This window comes from Ranitomeya imitator, chromosome 1 (genome assembly GCF_032444005.1).
Source record: "Ranitomeya imitator isolate aRanImi1 chromosome 1, aRanImi1.pri, whole genome shotgun sequence".
Taxonomy (NCBI): domain Eukaryota; kingdom Metazoa; phylum Chordata; class Amphibia; order Anura; family Dendrobatidae; genus Ranitomeya; species Ranitomeya imitator.
Window position 1 is genome coordinate 210,950,841 of NC_091282.1, and position 17,999 is coordinate 210,968,839.

A 17,999-nucleotide genomic window follows, 5' to 3' on the forward strand; every position below is an offset into this window, starting at 1 on the left:
TGCATGCAAGCATCACCACTAAGGCCAGTAAACAGAGACTGGAAAGGATAATTAGAATGGTTTATTTATTATTTATTACACTTTGCTTATATAGCGTCATCATACCCCTTAGCGCTCTACAGACATTATCATCAAGGTCCTCATTGGGACAATCCCGATTTCCTATCAGTATGTCTTTGGAGTGTAGGAGGAAAGTCACGCAAACACGGGGAGAACATACAGACTCCTTTCAGGTGTTGTCCTAGGTGGGATTTGAACCAAGGACCCCAGAGCTGCAAAGCAGCAGTACTAACTACTGAGCCTCCGTGCTGCCCAGATGACTCTAGATTATTGGCATTAAAGCTGTTAGGGACTGTACAAGAGAGAAATGAGCTTTTTAATAATATTTCTAAATGTAAACAAAAAAAATCTTGCCAATCATTTTAATCCACCTATCACAAAATAGTGAACAATTTTCTATCTTCTATTAGTAGATACCTTATATTCTAAGATAGGTGCAGGTCTCAGAAGTAGAAATCCTGTTGATGCTCGACAAATGTATGAGATTGTGATATCTCTTTAAGTCATGCCTCCGGTTACCTGAGTTGCATAGAAGGTGCATACTGTAGTATTGTACTTGTGTAAAGAGAGAGATTATATGTCCAAACTTTATATATCCTGGCATCTACATGCTGTTACAACAGCTTCTGTTCTTCCCTATTAAAAGTGCCCAACATCAATGAGTCCTCATCCTACTGCTAAGTAAAATGCTATAATTACAGCAACATGGGAAATTCTTCTGCTCCTTCAGACGTTTCACTATTATTAAACTGCAGACTACAAAGCACAATGAGTATTTGCTTCTGGCACATCTGTAAATAGATATGGTCCAGCAAACAACAAGTACTTTTTAATTCAACAAAGGTCAGAAGTTTAGTTTATTCAAGTAGAACAACTCCTCAAAAAGCAAACCGGCTTTTCCTTCAGTATGGTAAACATCTTCTCACAGTTCTGCTTAGCCAGCATAAGAAAACAGATGAGGCAGAAAGGTCAGATCCCTTTATTACGAGCTAATATGTGGTGACAATGCATCAAAGTGATGAGCAGTACATGGCTGTAATTGTCACTATTTAACTAATTTGAAACATGAAGAAGAATGGATAAATCTAAGCCTACAGTGTTCCATAAGTTCATAAATTATATCCTAACATATGCATGTCTTATCTCAGCTTTATCTGTTATAGTGAATACACTGTATAATTCTCCACAGGATCTTAGTTGTTCCCAGCATTGTGCTTTTCTGGACAGAGAGTTCAGATGTTTCTCCTGGGATATATTGTTGCCATTTTCCCAACTTAGGGGTCACTGCTCCAAGTGCTCCTATCACCACTGAAATCACTGTTGCCTTCACCTTCTGCATCTTTTCCAGTTCTCCTTTGAGGCCCTGGTATTTCTCCAGCTTCTCATATTCCTTCCTTCTGATGTTGCTGTCACTTGGCGCTGCCACATCTATTATCATCGCTGTCTTCTGATCCTTGTCTACTATCACAATGTCTGGTTGGTTAGCCAACACCTGCTTATCTGTCTGGATCTTGAAGTCCCAGGGAATTTTGCCTTTTCATTCTCCACCACTTTCTTTGGGGTCTTTCACCTGGACTTAGGGGGACTTAACCCATATGCTGTGCAGTTGTTCCTGTATACAATTCCCGCTACTTGGTTGTGGCATTCGGTATATGCTGTTCCTGCTTGCATCTTGTATCCTGCCACTATGTGTTGGATGGTTTCTGAGGTTTCTTTGCATAGTCTGCACCTTGGGTCTTGTCTTGTGTGGTTGATTCCTTCTTCTATGGATCTGGTACTTAAGGCCCCTTCACATTAAGTGACGCTGCAGCGATACCGACAACGATCCGGATCGCTGCAGCGTTGCTGTTTGGTCGCTGGAGAGCTGTCACACAGATAGCTCTCCAGCGACCAACGATGCCGGTAACCAGGGTAAACATCGGGTAACTAAGCGCAGGGCCGCGCTTAGTAACCCGATGTTTAACCTGGTTACCATCCTAAAAGTAAAAAAAAACAAACACTACATACTTACCTACCGCTGTCTGTCCTCCAGCGCTGTGCTCTGCACTCCTCCTGTACTGACTGTGAGCACAGCGGCCGGAAAGCAGAGCGGTGACGTCACCGCTCTGCTTTCCGGCTGACCGACACTCACAGCCAGTGCAGGAGGAGAGCAGAGCACAGCGCTGGAGGACAGACAGCGGTAGGTAAGTATGTAGTGTTTGTTTTTTTTACTTTTAGGATGGTAACCAGGGTAAACATCGGGTTACTAAGCGCGGCCCTGCGCTTAGTTACCCGATGTTTACCCTGGTTACCAGTGAAGACATCGCTGGATCGGTGTCACACACGCCGATCCAGCGATGTCAGCAGGAGTCCAGCGACGAAATAAAGTTCTGGACTTTATTCAGCGACCAACAATCTCCCAGCAGGGGCCTGATCAATGGTCGCTGTCACACATAACGATTTCATTAACGATATCGTTGCTACGTCACAAAAAGCAACGATATCGTTAACAATATCGTTATGTGTGAAGGTACCTTTAGTGCTTGCTCTTGTGCCGCTATGATTAGTGCCTCTGTGCTGTCTCAGAGACCAGCTTTCTCCAGCCATTGGTAAGATTTCTTCATGTTGGCCAGCTGTATTTTCTGCCAATGGTACATCCCATGCAGCGGCTTGTCTTGCCATGGCGCTCCATATTCCTGTTCTTCCTTCCAGATCTGTGGTTGTTGCTGCCTTAGGCTTTCTATCCACATCTCATCTTTTAGTGCTATTTTTCTGATGTATTCCTGGATACTCCTTGTTTCATCCGTGATGGTGGCTTGGATGCTTATCAAGACTCGACCACCCTCTTTTCTGTTGAAATATAATCTTTGTGTGTTAGACTTATGGTGGAGACCTCCATACATTGTGAGGTACTTTTGTGTCTTCACATCTGTAGTTTCCATCTCTTCTTTTGGCCTGCAAACTATGCCAGCAGGATATCTGATAACTGGCAGGGCATATGTATTGATGGCACAGATTTTATTCTTCCCATTGAGCTGAATTTTCAGGACCTGTCTTACCCTTTGATGGTATTTGGATGTTGCTGCTAAATATATATATATATATATATATATATATATATATACATGTTGCTGAATATATACAGGTGTGTGAAAAAGTGACTTCCTGTCACACTCTGTTTGTCACACTTAAATGTTTCAGATCACCAAACAAATGTAAATATTATCCAAAGATTACACAAGTAAACACAAAATGCAGTTTTTAAATGAAAGGTCTTTATTAAGGGAAGAAGAATTCCAAACCTACAGGACCCTGCGTGGAAAAATGATTGCCTCCTAAAACTAATAACTGATTTGGCCACCCTTAGCAGAAAAATTGCAATCGGGCATTTGCAATATCTAGCAATGAGTCTTTTACAATGCTCTGAGGGAATTTTGGCCCATTCATCTTTACAGAATTGTTGGCACAATGGAGGATTTCTGAGCATTAACCACCTTTTAAAGATCATGCCACAGCATCTCAATTGTGTTAAGATCAGGACTTAAGGTACCGTCACACTCAGCAACGCTGCAGCGATATAGACAATGATTCGACCTAAACTAGATCGCTGGAGCGTCGCTGTTTAGGTCGCTGTAGAGACGTCAAACACAGCATCTCCAGAACGATGCAGGAGCGATCCAGTGACATAACGGCGACTCAATTATCGTTCTCGCTGGTTGTTAGCTCCATGCGTCATTGCTTTTTATGTCAAACATGACGATACACTTCGACCTGACGATGAAATAAAGTTCTGGACTTCTAGCTCCGACCAGCGATGGCAGAGCGGGATCCAGATCGCTGCTGCGTGTCAAACACAATGAGATCGCTATCCAGGACACTGCAACGTCACGGATTGTTGTCGTTCTTGTTGCAAAGTTGCTGAGTGTGACGGTACCTTTAGACTTCGCCTCTCCTAAGTCTTAATTTTGTCTTTCTTAAGCCATTCAGAGGTGGACTTGCTGGTGTGTTTTGGATCATTGTTCTTCTGCATAAACCACGTGCGCTTCAGCTTGAGGTCACGAACAGATGGCCGGACATTCTCCACCAGTATTTTTTGGTAGAAAGCAAAATTTATTGTTCCATTTACCACAACAAGTCTTCCAAGTCCCAAAGCAGCAAAACAGCCCTTGACCATCACACTACTATCACCATATTTTACTATTGGTATGATGTTCCTTTTCTGAAATGATGTATTACTTTTATGCCAGATGTAAAGGGACATACACCTTACAAACAGTTCAACTTTTATCTTGTCAGTACACAGAGTATTCTCCCCAAACTCTAAGGAATCAAGATGTTTTCTGGCAAAACTGAGATGAGCCTTTATGTTCTTATTGCTTAGAAGGGGTCTTCGTTTTGGAACTCTGTCATGCAGGCCATTTTTGCTCAGTCTCTTTCTTATGGTGGAGTCATGAACACTGACCTTAACGGAGGCAAGTAAGACCTGCAGTTCTATAGATGTTGTTGTGGTTTTATGTGACCTCTTGAATGAGTCATTGCTGCCATCTTGGGTTAATTTTGGTCGCCCGGCTGCTCCTGGGAAGGTTCACCACTGTTCCATGTTTTTGCCATTTGTATATAATGGCTCTCACTGTGGTTCCTTGGAGTCCCAAAGCTTTAGAAATGGCTTTATTACCTTTTCTAAGGTGATAGATTTTAATTACCTTGTTTCCCATTTGTTCCAGAATTTCTTTGGATTGCTGCATGATTTCTAGCTTTGCAGGATCTTTTGGTCTATTGTGTTTATTGTGTTTTCTTTGCCTAGTATTTAAATTTGTTTGATGATCTGAAACATTTAAGTGTGCAGCACGGTGGCGCAGAGGTTAGCACTGCAGCCTTGCAGCGCTGGGGTCCTGGGTTCTAATCCCACCCAGGACAACATCTGCAAAGAGTTTGTATGTTCTCTCCGTGTTTGCGTGGGTTTCCTCTGGGTTCTCCAGTTTCCTCCCACATTCCAAAGACATACTGATAGGGAATCTAGATTGTGAGCCCCATCGGGGACAGTGATGATAATGTGTGCAAAACTGTAAAGTGCTGCGGAATATGTTAGCGCTATATAAAAATAAAGATTATTATTATTTATTATTATTAAGTGTGACAAACATGCAAAAAATAGGAAATACAGTAAGGTCTGTATGTATGTGCATGTATATATATATATATATACAGTATATATCTTAATTTCACCTCTCTGCTGCTGAGATATCAGCAATCAAAGTGGCAATCAGTGAATTAACTTTTGTTAAGTCCAAGTGGGTGTCATCAGATAGCACCTAATTCAGGGAGAAATGCACACTATGCGACCAGAGACAACTATTAAAAAATATCAACCTGGAATTAACTAAAATTAAGTCATTATGAATCAATAGTTTACATTTTTAAAATCTCTATAACAGAGAGGGGAAATTAGAAAGAGACACAAATGTTTTATTCCGCTCTCCAGCCACTATTACATTGTGTGTTCAGCTCAACATGAAACATTTGGAGAAAGATCCTCTTTAACAAATTCTCTTGAATTTGCTCTTTTATTATATTAGTTCTACGTCTCTACTTTATTGGTAAATGTTGGTGGAAAATGATTGGGCTGTTGGAGTTCAACCTTATCTTTTTGTTTTCAGAGCGATATGTTGCTACCAAAGTTATCTGGAAGTGTATTACCCAACCTGTTCATATTCATGCAAGATGGATGTGTGAAACACTACTCTGGGATTTGCTTTTTGACCAATCTCATAGTATGGTTAAATCTGATCTATAGTAATCACACTAATAACCTATAGGAAACTGGAGGTGCAATAAGACAATGCATATTTCAACACCATATACCAATTGTTTAAATATAATCTTAGCCACTTTGGAAAAGTCAACATTGATGTGAAAGTTATCTAACAATTTAGGCATTAAAATAAAATCTGAAACAGATCAAGGGCAATATTTATTAGCTATTAGTTCCCAGCTAACTGATTGCTCCAGTCTTGTAACATTGCTTCTCTCCATTAAAAGCTTGTTCCTTCTGCATGTGGGTGACAGGTGCATTTTAATAACATCCATCTGTCACCTGTGAAATAATTAGCCTATAGTGGAATATTTATTTTACACTCATACATCAAATCTTAACAAAGCTGTATCCAGAAATCAAGTATATGTAAATGCATAAAATTACAGGTTCAATAAAAAATGTACTTCAAGCAGTCATAATAGAATACAATACATATTAATATCTAAATTACATTTTGGAAGCAAACTGTAATTTGTAAGCTCTTTTTATCCATATCACAAGGTGCTAAACATGCACATAGGCATCATGGTAATGCTGACCGAATACACGATCAGGCATTTCTTGAATTAAACACTGGGAAGATATTAAATCAGAGACCAAAATCAATATTCCCAAGATTGCTAAATTCCATAAAAATTCAAATCACGTCTGGAAAGGTGCAGTCAGCAAACTATCTGTGCATAAATCATTTTAACAGGGCCCTCAGCAGGAGAGGCCAAAACAAGGTAGAAAGAGACTCTTTAAAGGTGAACATCAGCATTATTTTGAAATATGTCTTTTACAGTAAATCACATCTACATACACTGGTTCCATAAAATCCATTTGCCATATTACAGCTTTTGGATTAACTAATTATTACCGTTTTCTATGCAACATATTTTTTTTTACTTATTCAATATTATCTGCTATCATTTTCTAGACAGGGACCTATTCTTCACGATATTCTACAGTTTTACATTGTTTTCCCATCATAGATATTTCAACCTATTTCATTGTGATCCATAGTGTCAACAGTAGAAGGATGTTTACTTTTCCATTATAAAGTATTATTATTTATTTGTTGGACACTATTTATTCCATGGTGCTTTACATGAGTAATTAACTCTAAGATCTTGTTTAATTGCTTTAAACATCAAAAGATTCATTGATGAAAAAAACTGCCTTTTCAATCATAAAGACCCAGTATTATAAAAGTTTGGGCAAAACAATAAAGTAAATCATGTCGAAATAAAAGATTTCTTACTAACAATAACACTAATTGTCTCAACAACCATGTCTGGTCCTCCTAACATTTAATAAAAAGAGCCACCAGATTTCTCTTCAAGAAGGAATACTAGGTTGAAGGAATTTTCCACTTTAGACAAATTTACATTTCTATTGAAAGTTTAACTATGTGTAACTTTGATGGCAACGGACTCTGCTTCCAAAAGTCTTTTTGCAACACAGCTGACATCTTCAAACACGACATTAAGAAGATCATAGAGAAGATCAGACCTACCTTCTTCAGTTTCATGCCATACAATCCCTTCCAAATTGACACTGGTGCCAGGTTCACAAGGTCCAAGGCATTCTGGTTCTGTTACTACTCCAACTTCACTTGTGTTTATGCCAACTGAGCGAGTCCTTACTAAAAGCTGTTCCACAGGTGCAGCAATAGTTGATGATGGTGAAAAATACGATGGCAGAATTGGAGATGAGATGTTGTTAGAAACTGGTGGTGGAGGGGCAGGCACTGTAAACAGGGGATCAACCTGGTAAAAAAGAATATTGAGTTTTATTGACTGCACATAGTAAAGTGTAATTGTTTGACATAATTTTACAGGTATTTCAGCCCTTGTTTTACTCAATTCCTATAGATGAGTTGAATTGCATGGTGCTTTACCCAAAATATCTCTTTTGGCAAAGTCATTGACTCTATTGCTGTTTTGTAAATGCTTCCGATTTGCCACTTTTGGTTGTAAATATGGATCCTATTCAATTTGACCTTCGCTTAACTTTGATAGCAAAGAAAAAGAAAAGGTGCAGAGAACTAGTGTTCCCTGTGGAGAATAATTTAATGAGCAGTTTCTGAGAACTAGGGCAGGAAAACCTGCTGTTGAAAGTGTTAAGACTGACAGGGCAGGCTGTAATCCCTCTTACCAGAAAATGTTCCACACGACAGCACTGAGAGAGAAAATGGAGTAACTGCATTTTACTAATGGACAAAATGGATGTGCTTATCCGTATGGTGGGTAATTATGAAAATCTTCTCATAATCCTTAATGGACTGATATTGCTCCATTTAAGGTGAACATAGAAGCTAAGATAAATTATTCAATATAACTAGCCATCAGACCAAGAATCTGTTTATGTGTGGGGAAATTATTTGTGATGGACAAAAATCAGAACCGTTGGTATGATGTTCCAAATGTATCATGTTCCATTGATATGAACTAAGATACGATGTTCATGCATGAAAAATGAAAACTAATGAAGGAAAATATAACTTCATTATGTCCCTTGCAAGGGTCATAATGTTTTGACTTCTGTTCTTCCTTTGTTTTTCAAATTATCTAGAGCTACAACAATGTCGGGAGAATAGGCAAAGGGAAGGCAATTATCTACAGTGGAAAACGTACACAGGTCTAACAGCTGCTAGTGGCAATGTGGCAAATCAAGCAAAGTAAGAAAAAGACTTTACAGCCTTGCAGTGTTATTTTTACTTGATGTCTGCCAGGTGTTCATGCTTGCTGTAAAGTAGCAGCCTAGCAGGAGATATTAATCAGAGGATTGTCCACATACAGGCTTCATATACATGTACGTGTTTACTGAATAAGATACTGGAGGATGGACTAGCAAATATTTCTCTTTTAAAGGGAAAAAGCTTATCTCTAAAATGCAAATAAAGAATGTAATTTAGCTCCAAGAACGTATCCTGAAAGAGCTGAGAACAAAAAATGTTCAGTAATTATTAATTGGCTTTGCATGGTACTTCTACATAGAATAATCTACTTAATGAAAGATTTTCAATCTAATGTATGTATTGTTTTCAATTTAATTTGTAAACCATATTTCCTAATATTAGATGTCTTGGGAATTAGTCCTCCCTTCTAACCATGAAGAAACATAGGCTCATAATTGATGGCATACATTCTTAGTATATAGGAACCATTAAAATGATCTAAAGGCCCCGTCACACATAGCGACGCTTAAGCGATCCCGACAACGATACGACCTGTCAGGGATCGTTGCTGCGTCGCTATGTGGTCGCTGGTGAGATGTCACACAGTGCGATCTCCCCAACGACGCAGCAGCGATGCGGCAAACTGTAGCGACCTGTAGCGACCTGTAGAAAGATGCTATTTCATGATGATTCAATGGGACGTCCTGTCAACGAGGTCGTTGGTAAGGTGTCAAACACAGTGATGTGTGTTACCCAGCGGGACCTCAACGATCAAAAAATGGTCCAGGCCATTCCGACACGACCAGCGATCTCACAGCAGGGGCCTGATCGCTGCTACGTGTCACACATAGCGAGATCGCTACTGAGATCGCTGTTGCGTCACAAAACTTGTGACTCAGCAGCGATCTCACTAGCGATCTCGCTATGTGAGACGGGGGCTTAAGTTTGGTCCAGAAGACAAAGCACTTGTTCCTCTGTATGATAGCACTAAAAAGACACCATGCAAAACCAGTTTAACACGTCCAATGCAAAGGCCTGCCATTCGTTTTCTCACCCAAAGCCAATCAAACAATCACATAGGCATAAGCACATATAGATGCTAGGATTGTATGTGAACCATGAAACACAGATGTGTGAAATCAACCTTAAATGATCCACAAATGTCTATGCTTATGGCTTGTTCTACTTTATTAGTTCTCATTTTTATATCATTTTGTTTAGATTCTCTGTCAAATGCATATACTGTATTTTATGAGTTTTGGAGCACATAATGAGTCAATTTACACATGTTACTGAATATTATTACTCCTAAATCCCCCATGCACGTGCATGATAAGTTTGGCCAAGAGGGGAGTAAGCCACTGCTGACACCATTAGTGGCCGCTTATCCACTCTAAGAACAAAATGATTCAAAGATGAAAATTAACATGCTCAATTCATTTTTTTCCACCAGCATCCTCTTTATGTGCCCACATTCTAATTAGAGTCTGAGGTTCATAATTCCAGCAAATTTAAGTTCTAAGTAGTTTTTAGGGTCCACCTGGCTTTGGTGCGCTTACTATGATCTGAATAAAAAAAACAAATATTCTACTGTACGCATTGGGAAAATTAGACAGTAGGCTATAGGCTAACTTGTACCTGTATGTATACAAAACCGGTGAAACAGCACATCTAAAATAGTCAAAAAAGTAGAGAATCTTTATTCAACAGTCAACACCAGTTACTTTTCTATGGGGCCCTTTTCAATCTGATATACCTATACTGTATATACTTAAAGGTGATCATCTTTACAAGATAAATCCATATATTTAAGTTGTTCCATATTATAATATTTAATATTATTATTTATTAATAGGCAGTTTTATAATTATTTCTGAAATACAATAATTTTAATGTATTATTGACCTAAATACATACAAAGTACTCTAATTATAACAAAATTCAATAACTGTATAAGAATTTGCTTTCTACAAGCTGTTAATTAGTTGACTATCATACAATATAGCAAATGTTCAGAAGTACTAGTATTATAGTGGTATGTAGACAAAACATTCATTCCAGTTAATAGTTTTAAAGAAATACGTCAGCTGCTCCATTTTCTACTGAACCATATTACGGTAAATTAAAAGTATCCTGAAGGAGGCTGCTGATCAGCAAAGATGGGATTTATATACTGCATTGCAGAGGACAGATAGAATACATTGCTTTTATACAGTGAAATAGAAAAACAATTAAACTTTTATTGTAGACCCAATATACATGACACATGAAAGAGCAAGCAATTAAATGGCAGAAACATTACAAGCCATTGAAGGAATTATAGTTTCAAATGGCATGTGGAACAAACTGTTCCTAAGCCAGATATTTGTCAAGGGATATGCTAATTATTTTATCACACAAGCTGCAAGAAGGAAAGGTATAACAAATCATATTGGTCTCCGGAAGATGATAAAATGTGGCTGATTCACATTGACAGATTCATGAAATGCCTCTGGCTTTATGCTTTTTTTTCTTAAGATATACAATTTTTAAGGAGAAAAATAAGAACATGTAGTGAAAAGTTAAGAAACAATAACCCTGAATATATGATCCTACAGTTTATCAAGTATGACTTATGAGCAGCACAGATTTAGCTGCAGGATAACATTGCTGTCTAATTATTAGTCGTCAGACAACAGCTATGCGAACATATCAATTATGGACCACAGCCAAAAGCCCTTGAGATGTTGGAAATTAGCTTCCAATACTCTTGTTTTACAACTTGCATCATAAAGAATATTGTTAAGAGGAGAGTTGACGACTAGTCATGGGATTGCAATCGCTAAAACAAGGAACCGACCCCCATGCCTAATACAGCACCAATAGATAACTAACAATATTTGATATTGATGGCTTGGGGTAAAAATTGATGATGTTCAGTTTGAAAGTCCAAAAGAGAAATCAGATAACATAAGTAATATTATCAATAAACCCATGGAAAAATATGTTAGGTGTCGAGTTCCCGCCGCTGCACAGGGGGAATCTCGAACCATCTCCGCTGCAGTCTCCCATTCTCTTCCAGCCACAGTGGAGCGTGCTCAGCAGAGATATCGGTCCCAGCGTCTGGCTCAAGCTGAGACTGTGCGGCTGGTTACTGCTGTCCTTCCAGGCTCAGCCATTGTAACCAGTACTGATCAGCGGCGAGCAGGCGTCCCTGGGACTAAGCCCTGCTTTTCGTCTTCTGAGCATGCGCAAGGGATGACCTCTCATTGGAGGTTGGGGGTCACATGCTCAGGTCCTGTAGCAGCTTATATTGGACCACTAGCAAGGTCTTGGAGAGCTTCCGCTATAAAAGGTTCGCTGGTCAAATTTTAACTCTTAGTCTGGGTTCACATTGTGTTCATGGTGTCCATTAGATGGACTATGTTACACCGCAGCATAACGTGGTGTAATGTAGTCCGGTAACGCTGTGATTGAATGCAATGTCGGACGCATCGCTAGCGCATGCCCACAATGGGTGTGCGTTAGCCATGTGCCATCACTGAGTGACGGACCCCGAGACGTGGGCTGAAGCGTTTCCGGGTCCGTCACTGCTAGCGCAGATAGAGCTAGCAGATGCTCTATCTGCGCTAGCGTACTGTCATAACGACACTTGCGTTAACAGCAGCCTGTTAACGTACTGCATGTGTTAAACGGGCTGCTATTAACGCAATGTGAACCCAGCCTTATAACTTCCTAGCAACAAAAAAAATTGTTTCCAAAAATCTGCTGATGTAAAGTAGACATGTGGGTAATGTTACTTATTAACTATTTTGTGTCATAGAACTCTCTCGTTTAACAGAATAAAAATTCAAAATTTGAAAATTGCGAAATTTTCAACATTTTAGCTAAATTTCCATTTTTTCCACAAATAAACGCAAAAATTATCAACCTAAATTTACCACTAACATGAAGCCCAATATGTCACGAAGAAACATTCTCAGAACCGTTAAGATCCATTGAAGCGTTCCTGAGTTATTACCTCATAAAGGGACACTGGTCAGAATTGCAAAAAACGCCAGGTCATTAAGGTCAAAATAGTCTGGGTCATGAAGGGGTAAAGGAGATTTAAAAAGTTTTCTAAAAAGTTTTTTAAAAAATATTTAGAATTGAGTCCTCAGTGGTTGATACCTTTTAATGGCTAACTGAAAAGATGGTAACAAATTGCAAGCTTTCGAGACTACACAGGTCTCTTCATCAGTCAAAGTCTGTGCTGTGTTGTGCATAAATATGTGATTCTTCAGAATTTGTTTTAGTCTTAGGGTACCGTCACACTTAGCGACGCTGCAGCGATACCGACAACGATCCGGATCGCTGCAGCGTCGCTGTTTGGTCGCTGGAGAGCTGTCACACAGACAGCTCTCCAGCGACCAACGATCCCGAGGTCCCCGGTAACCAGGGTAAACATCAGGTTACTAAGCGCAGGGCCGCGCTTAGTAACCCGATGTTTACCCTGGTTACCAGCGTAAAAAAACAAACAGTACATACTTACATTCAGCTGTCTGTCCCTTGCCGTCTGGTTCCTGCACTGACTGCTGGCCGGAAAGTGAAAGTGAAAGCACAGCACAGCGGTGAGTCACACAGCGGTGACTCACCGCTGTGGCTGTGCTCTGCTTTCACTTTATGGCCAGCAGTCAGTGCAGGAACCAGATGGCAAGGGACAGACAGCTGAATGTAAGTATGTACTGTTTGTTTTTTTACGCTGGTAACCAGGGTAAACATCGGGTTACTAAGCGCGGCCCTGCGCTTAGTTACCCGATGTTTACCCTGGTTACCAGTGAAGACATCGCTGAATCGGTGTCACACACGCCGATTCAGCGATGTCTGCGGGGAGTCCAGCGACGAAATAAAGTTCTGGACTTTCTTCCCCGACCAGCGATCTCCCAGCAGGGGCCTGATCGCTGCTGCCTGTCACACTGGACGATATCGCTAGTGAGGACGCTGCAACGTCACGGATCGCTAGCGATATCGTCTAGTGTGACAGTACCTTTAGCCTGATGAAGAGACCTGTGTAGTCTCGAAAGCTTGCAATTTGTTACCATCTTTTCAGTTAGCCATTAAAAGGTATTAACCACTGAGGGCTCTCAATTCTAAATATTTTTCTATCTACTGGCTAACACGGTACCAAAATATTTATCTAAAAAGTTTTTCTATTTTCATTTCATCTAAAGCTGCCATCTTTACTCAAAGCCTTTAGGAAGAGACATGACTGTAATAATCTGAGAGACCATTATGTTTTTTGAATTTCACAAGCACCCCTTTTTCCACTTTTTGTTCTAATTCAGTTGACACAGTTAAAGCCAGGAAAGCCACCCTGCCAATAACTTAAGTGCAATTGCTTGGAGTAACCAGGCTTATCTGGTTCCAGTCAGACAGCATAAACAAACCAATACATTTCCCTGCCCTCAACCCTTTTGTTATTTTAAGAGACACAGAAGGCTTAAAGTAGTCTCCTCTCAATTCATTACCATACCTCCCTTGTGCAAGGAAGAAGCACTAACACAACTGTGACAAAATGTATAGCCAGGCATTCATTTCCTGAAACTCAGCATTTATTCTTAACTTCTTTGTCCATAGCAGTTGGCTACCAACTAGGTCTTAGGGTACCGTCACACAGTGGCATTTTGATCGTTACGACGGCACGATCCGTGACGCTCCAGCGTCGTAACAATATCGCTCCAGCGTCGTAGACTGCTGTCACACTTTGCAATGTACGATGCTGGAGCGATAATTTCATGACGTATGTGCGATGTAGAAGCCGTTGGTTACTATGCGCACATCGTATACGATATATGTTACACCATGCGATCATGCCGCCACAGCGGGACACTAGACGACGAAAGAAAGTTTCAAACGATCTGCTACGACGTACGATTCTCAGCGGGGTCCCTGATCGCAGGAGCGTGTCAGACACTGCGATCTCGTAACTATATCGCTCGAACGTCACAAATCGTGCCGTCGTAGCGATCAAAATTGCACTGTGTGACGGTACCCTAAATCTGTAAACAAATGATTTGCTCCACAATTAAACTATTCATTTCTTTTTTTTTCCCCCTCTTCTTGGAGGTGGCTGGCGGCTCTCCAATCTGAAGGCTGATAGGTTTTTCTATTATTTAGTACTCATGATGGTTAAAAGGCAATAAGCTCATTTGGAGTTTATAAAACTGTAAGCCGTCAACAAAAGCATTTAATGCTTCTGAGAAGCACAGTGGCTTTTGCCTGCAGAATTAATAATGAAAAAAAAAAGAAATGTACTTTTCACTGTTGAAGTGCTGAGAGCTGCTCTGTCAATTATTTCAAATAGCAAAACAGGCAATCTACTTGAACTATAAAATATCATTCTGTTATTGTTTTGAACGTAATGACACCTTAGAAGAAGGGAAATGTCAGGGAGGAAGCAGAATTTATTTGAATGACATTCATTTTACTATGCAAAATAGAGGCACAACAAGCAAATGTGCAATATATCATTGCACTCACCAGAAAGACTTTCACATGTCAGAAGACTTTCACATAAAAAAGAAGTAATTATCGGTCATTTGTTAGATTCAGTCCTCTGTATAAAGGTCAAAATAAGTCTATCTATGTCACATACACAAGCCAACTATCACAGAACTCAATTTGTTTCCATTCGACCAGAAACAACATCAATGTTGTCCATGGACTTTGAATGTGTTAAGCAGTGGTGCCAGATGTAACCCACAGACAAAATGGATAATGTTTTAATTTTTTAAACTAAAACAAATTGCATGGCTAAGCATGCATGTGTTTTCAATGGGGAGAGGGGAGGATGCTGTTGTCAGAGACCTCTGGGAGTAGGTTATCTTCTACAGAAATTAAAGTATTGGGTGTTCATATTCAACATGCCAAATCATTCTTTTCTCTGGTAACATCTGTGGTGGAAGAGTAATTGTGTGTTTATACCTTATAACCCGTGGCATAAAAATATTGCCAAAAGGGTGATTGGTAATTAGCTTATTTCTACAGACAGACCGTACTTCAGAGGCACACTGAGTGGACTGTAATAGATTGTTCAGTGTGCATAGGTCACCATTTTTAATGGCAAAGGTCCAGTTGCACAAGATGATGCGCTGCCGAGAATGATAATCTTTTATGGAAATCATTTCACCTGATAATTAAGCTTTTGTTGGTTAAAATTACATGATTATATTGAAACATGTATTTGATTTAATGCTCATTCTGCGTTTAAGTGTGTCTTCAAGAGGTCAAATCAGATAGTAAGATGGACATACCAAAAACAATAGTTTCAGTTGAGATTAATCAAGGATCTACCCAACTAACTGCAATGATAAAAATATATAAATTAATATGTATCAGACAATGTAAACCTATATCACATTGAGCCTACCTTACTTTTACTTTTACTTACAGGCCTCCATCTTACCTCAGACATGTTAGATTAAATTCAGATATACTTGCCGATATTAACGGGGTCAACCAACCACCAAAGGTATATAGGTGATCTCACTGCTGTTCTACTTGGAAGACACAAGGATTGGGTATTTGTAAGTCAATGGCCTGATTCTTTTGTTTGAAGGAAAGATAAGCAGCTACCAGATAATTCTGGTAGATACTCTATCATAGAGAACACTGAAACACTTGGCTAAGCATTCCTGAGAATGGTGTAGAAGAGGAAGGGGGATGGGTGGATAGCTGTCAGCCACATCTTTACTTGTCCAACAGCTATCTAATGTGTATGGTTAGCATTAGGCAAGAGCACAACACTTGTACATGGATACTGATAACACCTGTTTATCACCAGCATTTATTTGTTTAGGAAGACAACATTGTCTTTGCTCAGACAATTTAGGGATGAATACAAAATACAAAACATTGGGTGAGCTACATTTTTTCTAGTCATGGTCAGTATAAACAGTCTCTAGATTGCAAAAGTAAACATTCAATGATTACATCAAGACCTAACTTAACGAGATAGACAAACAAGCATCAATGGGGTCAACTACTCTCCAATTTCTGAGAACAATTTGTGAGATGAATAAAGTGCTCTCATTAATGGTGGATTATTAAATATACATTGTTGCATATCTTGCTTGTTGATATTATATTGATGGGCAACAGTAATATATATATATATATATATATATATATATATATATATATATATATATATATACATATATATATATGTATACTCATCTTGATGTTCTTCCTAACATTCTTCTGGTACTAACTTGTGGGGGATGGTATAGAATGTACAGGCAACATCCCCTATGAATGTTAGGAAGAACATCAAGAAGCCGCAAACATTGCAGGCTTCCTTGCAGACTGATGCCAAGGGAATAACAAATTGCAATAGCTTTGTTCTAGCCTTTTCTGCAAGAAACAATGATTTTCTGCTGCTAGCATACCAATGTCTGATTGCTTAGAGCTTTATATTGTTATAGTAAAAGTAGAAGCACAGTCTTAAAATTTAGCAGACTTCACCAAAGCTGCTGGATTAGTTACTGATTTCATAATTTTAGCATGAGTTTTCATTAGGTGTTCATTCTTTACGTCAATTAGTTAAGACTCTGACTATTAATGTTCATTATAAAGCTAACACCTTTCCTTGAGGGTGCGTGTCCGTGGTCCGTAATCACGGCGCTTTGGACGGAGTGGAAAACCTGCTCTGCCCATAGCGCCACCCCCTTCTGTACGGGCGGTGATTCCAGATGTGTTCATTGCACACATCTGGAATCTCCGCACCCCATACATAGGGCCCTGTGATTTACCTTGCAGGGACGAAGCGTCGCCGCAAGGTAAACAGACATGCTGCATTCTAAAAAGACGCTCCGCATGTCCGTAAATGTAAGGCCGCCGGATGCGTGTTCGCACGCATAGTTGAGACAGAATTTCATAAAATCCCCTCCACTATGCTGTAACATCTGGAAGCTGCGGGTTGAACGCTGCGGCTGTACGCAGCATTCAATCCGCAGCTAATCCGAATGTAATCCTGAATGTGGACACATACCCTTATAATAAAAAACATTCCACTCCATAGGAAATTCCTTTTTTAAGGAGTGAAAATTGGAAAAATGAAAAATTTGATTAGATAATGATCTAACATAAGGACACAAGTATGGCTAACCATTCTATAGTGGTTTCAGAGTTTACATTTTAAGCTGCATCTAAAATATCTAACAAGAAGTCATTTGTGTGCTTCATTTTCAATATTTATTTTAATGCCTAAAATAAAAAAGAACCCAAACAAAAGCTGATACCAATAACTGCCATTCATTGGACAACTTCAGAAAGATCAGCTCTGTGAAGTATACACTTGAGAGATTATGTTCCTTGTGAAGATCTACCCATTTCAGGGCAATACCAGAAAATAATCCCTGCTTCTATAAGAATACTTTAGATTCGGTAATGCTGTGCAATGATATGTGCTTGAATTATGCATGAATGATACAGTTTAATTATGTTAGGGATCAGAAGGCCGGA

At 39.4% G+C, this 17,999-nt stretch overlaps 1 protein-coding gene across 7 annotated transcripts in view; it reads right to left on the minus strand.

The window, feature by feature from the left end:
- The window catches only part of ZNF608 (zinc finger protein 608), a 116,100-nt gene that overhangs the window by 77,561 nt on the left and 20,540 nt on the right, over positions 1-17,999 (minus strand). For all 7 annotated transcript variants that reach the window (XR_011318530.1, XM_069753712.1, XM_069753754.1 and 4 more), the window contains one exon: positions 7,353-7,605. Coding sequence is in view for 6 of the 7 variants with exons in the window: in XM_069753712.1 (XP_069609813.1) it covers positions 7,353-7,605 (253 nt within the window). In the remaining variant the exon portion in view is untranslated. The remainder of the gene's footprint in view (positions 1-7,352; positions 7,606-17,999) is intronic.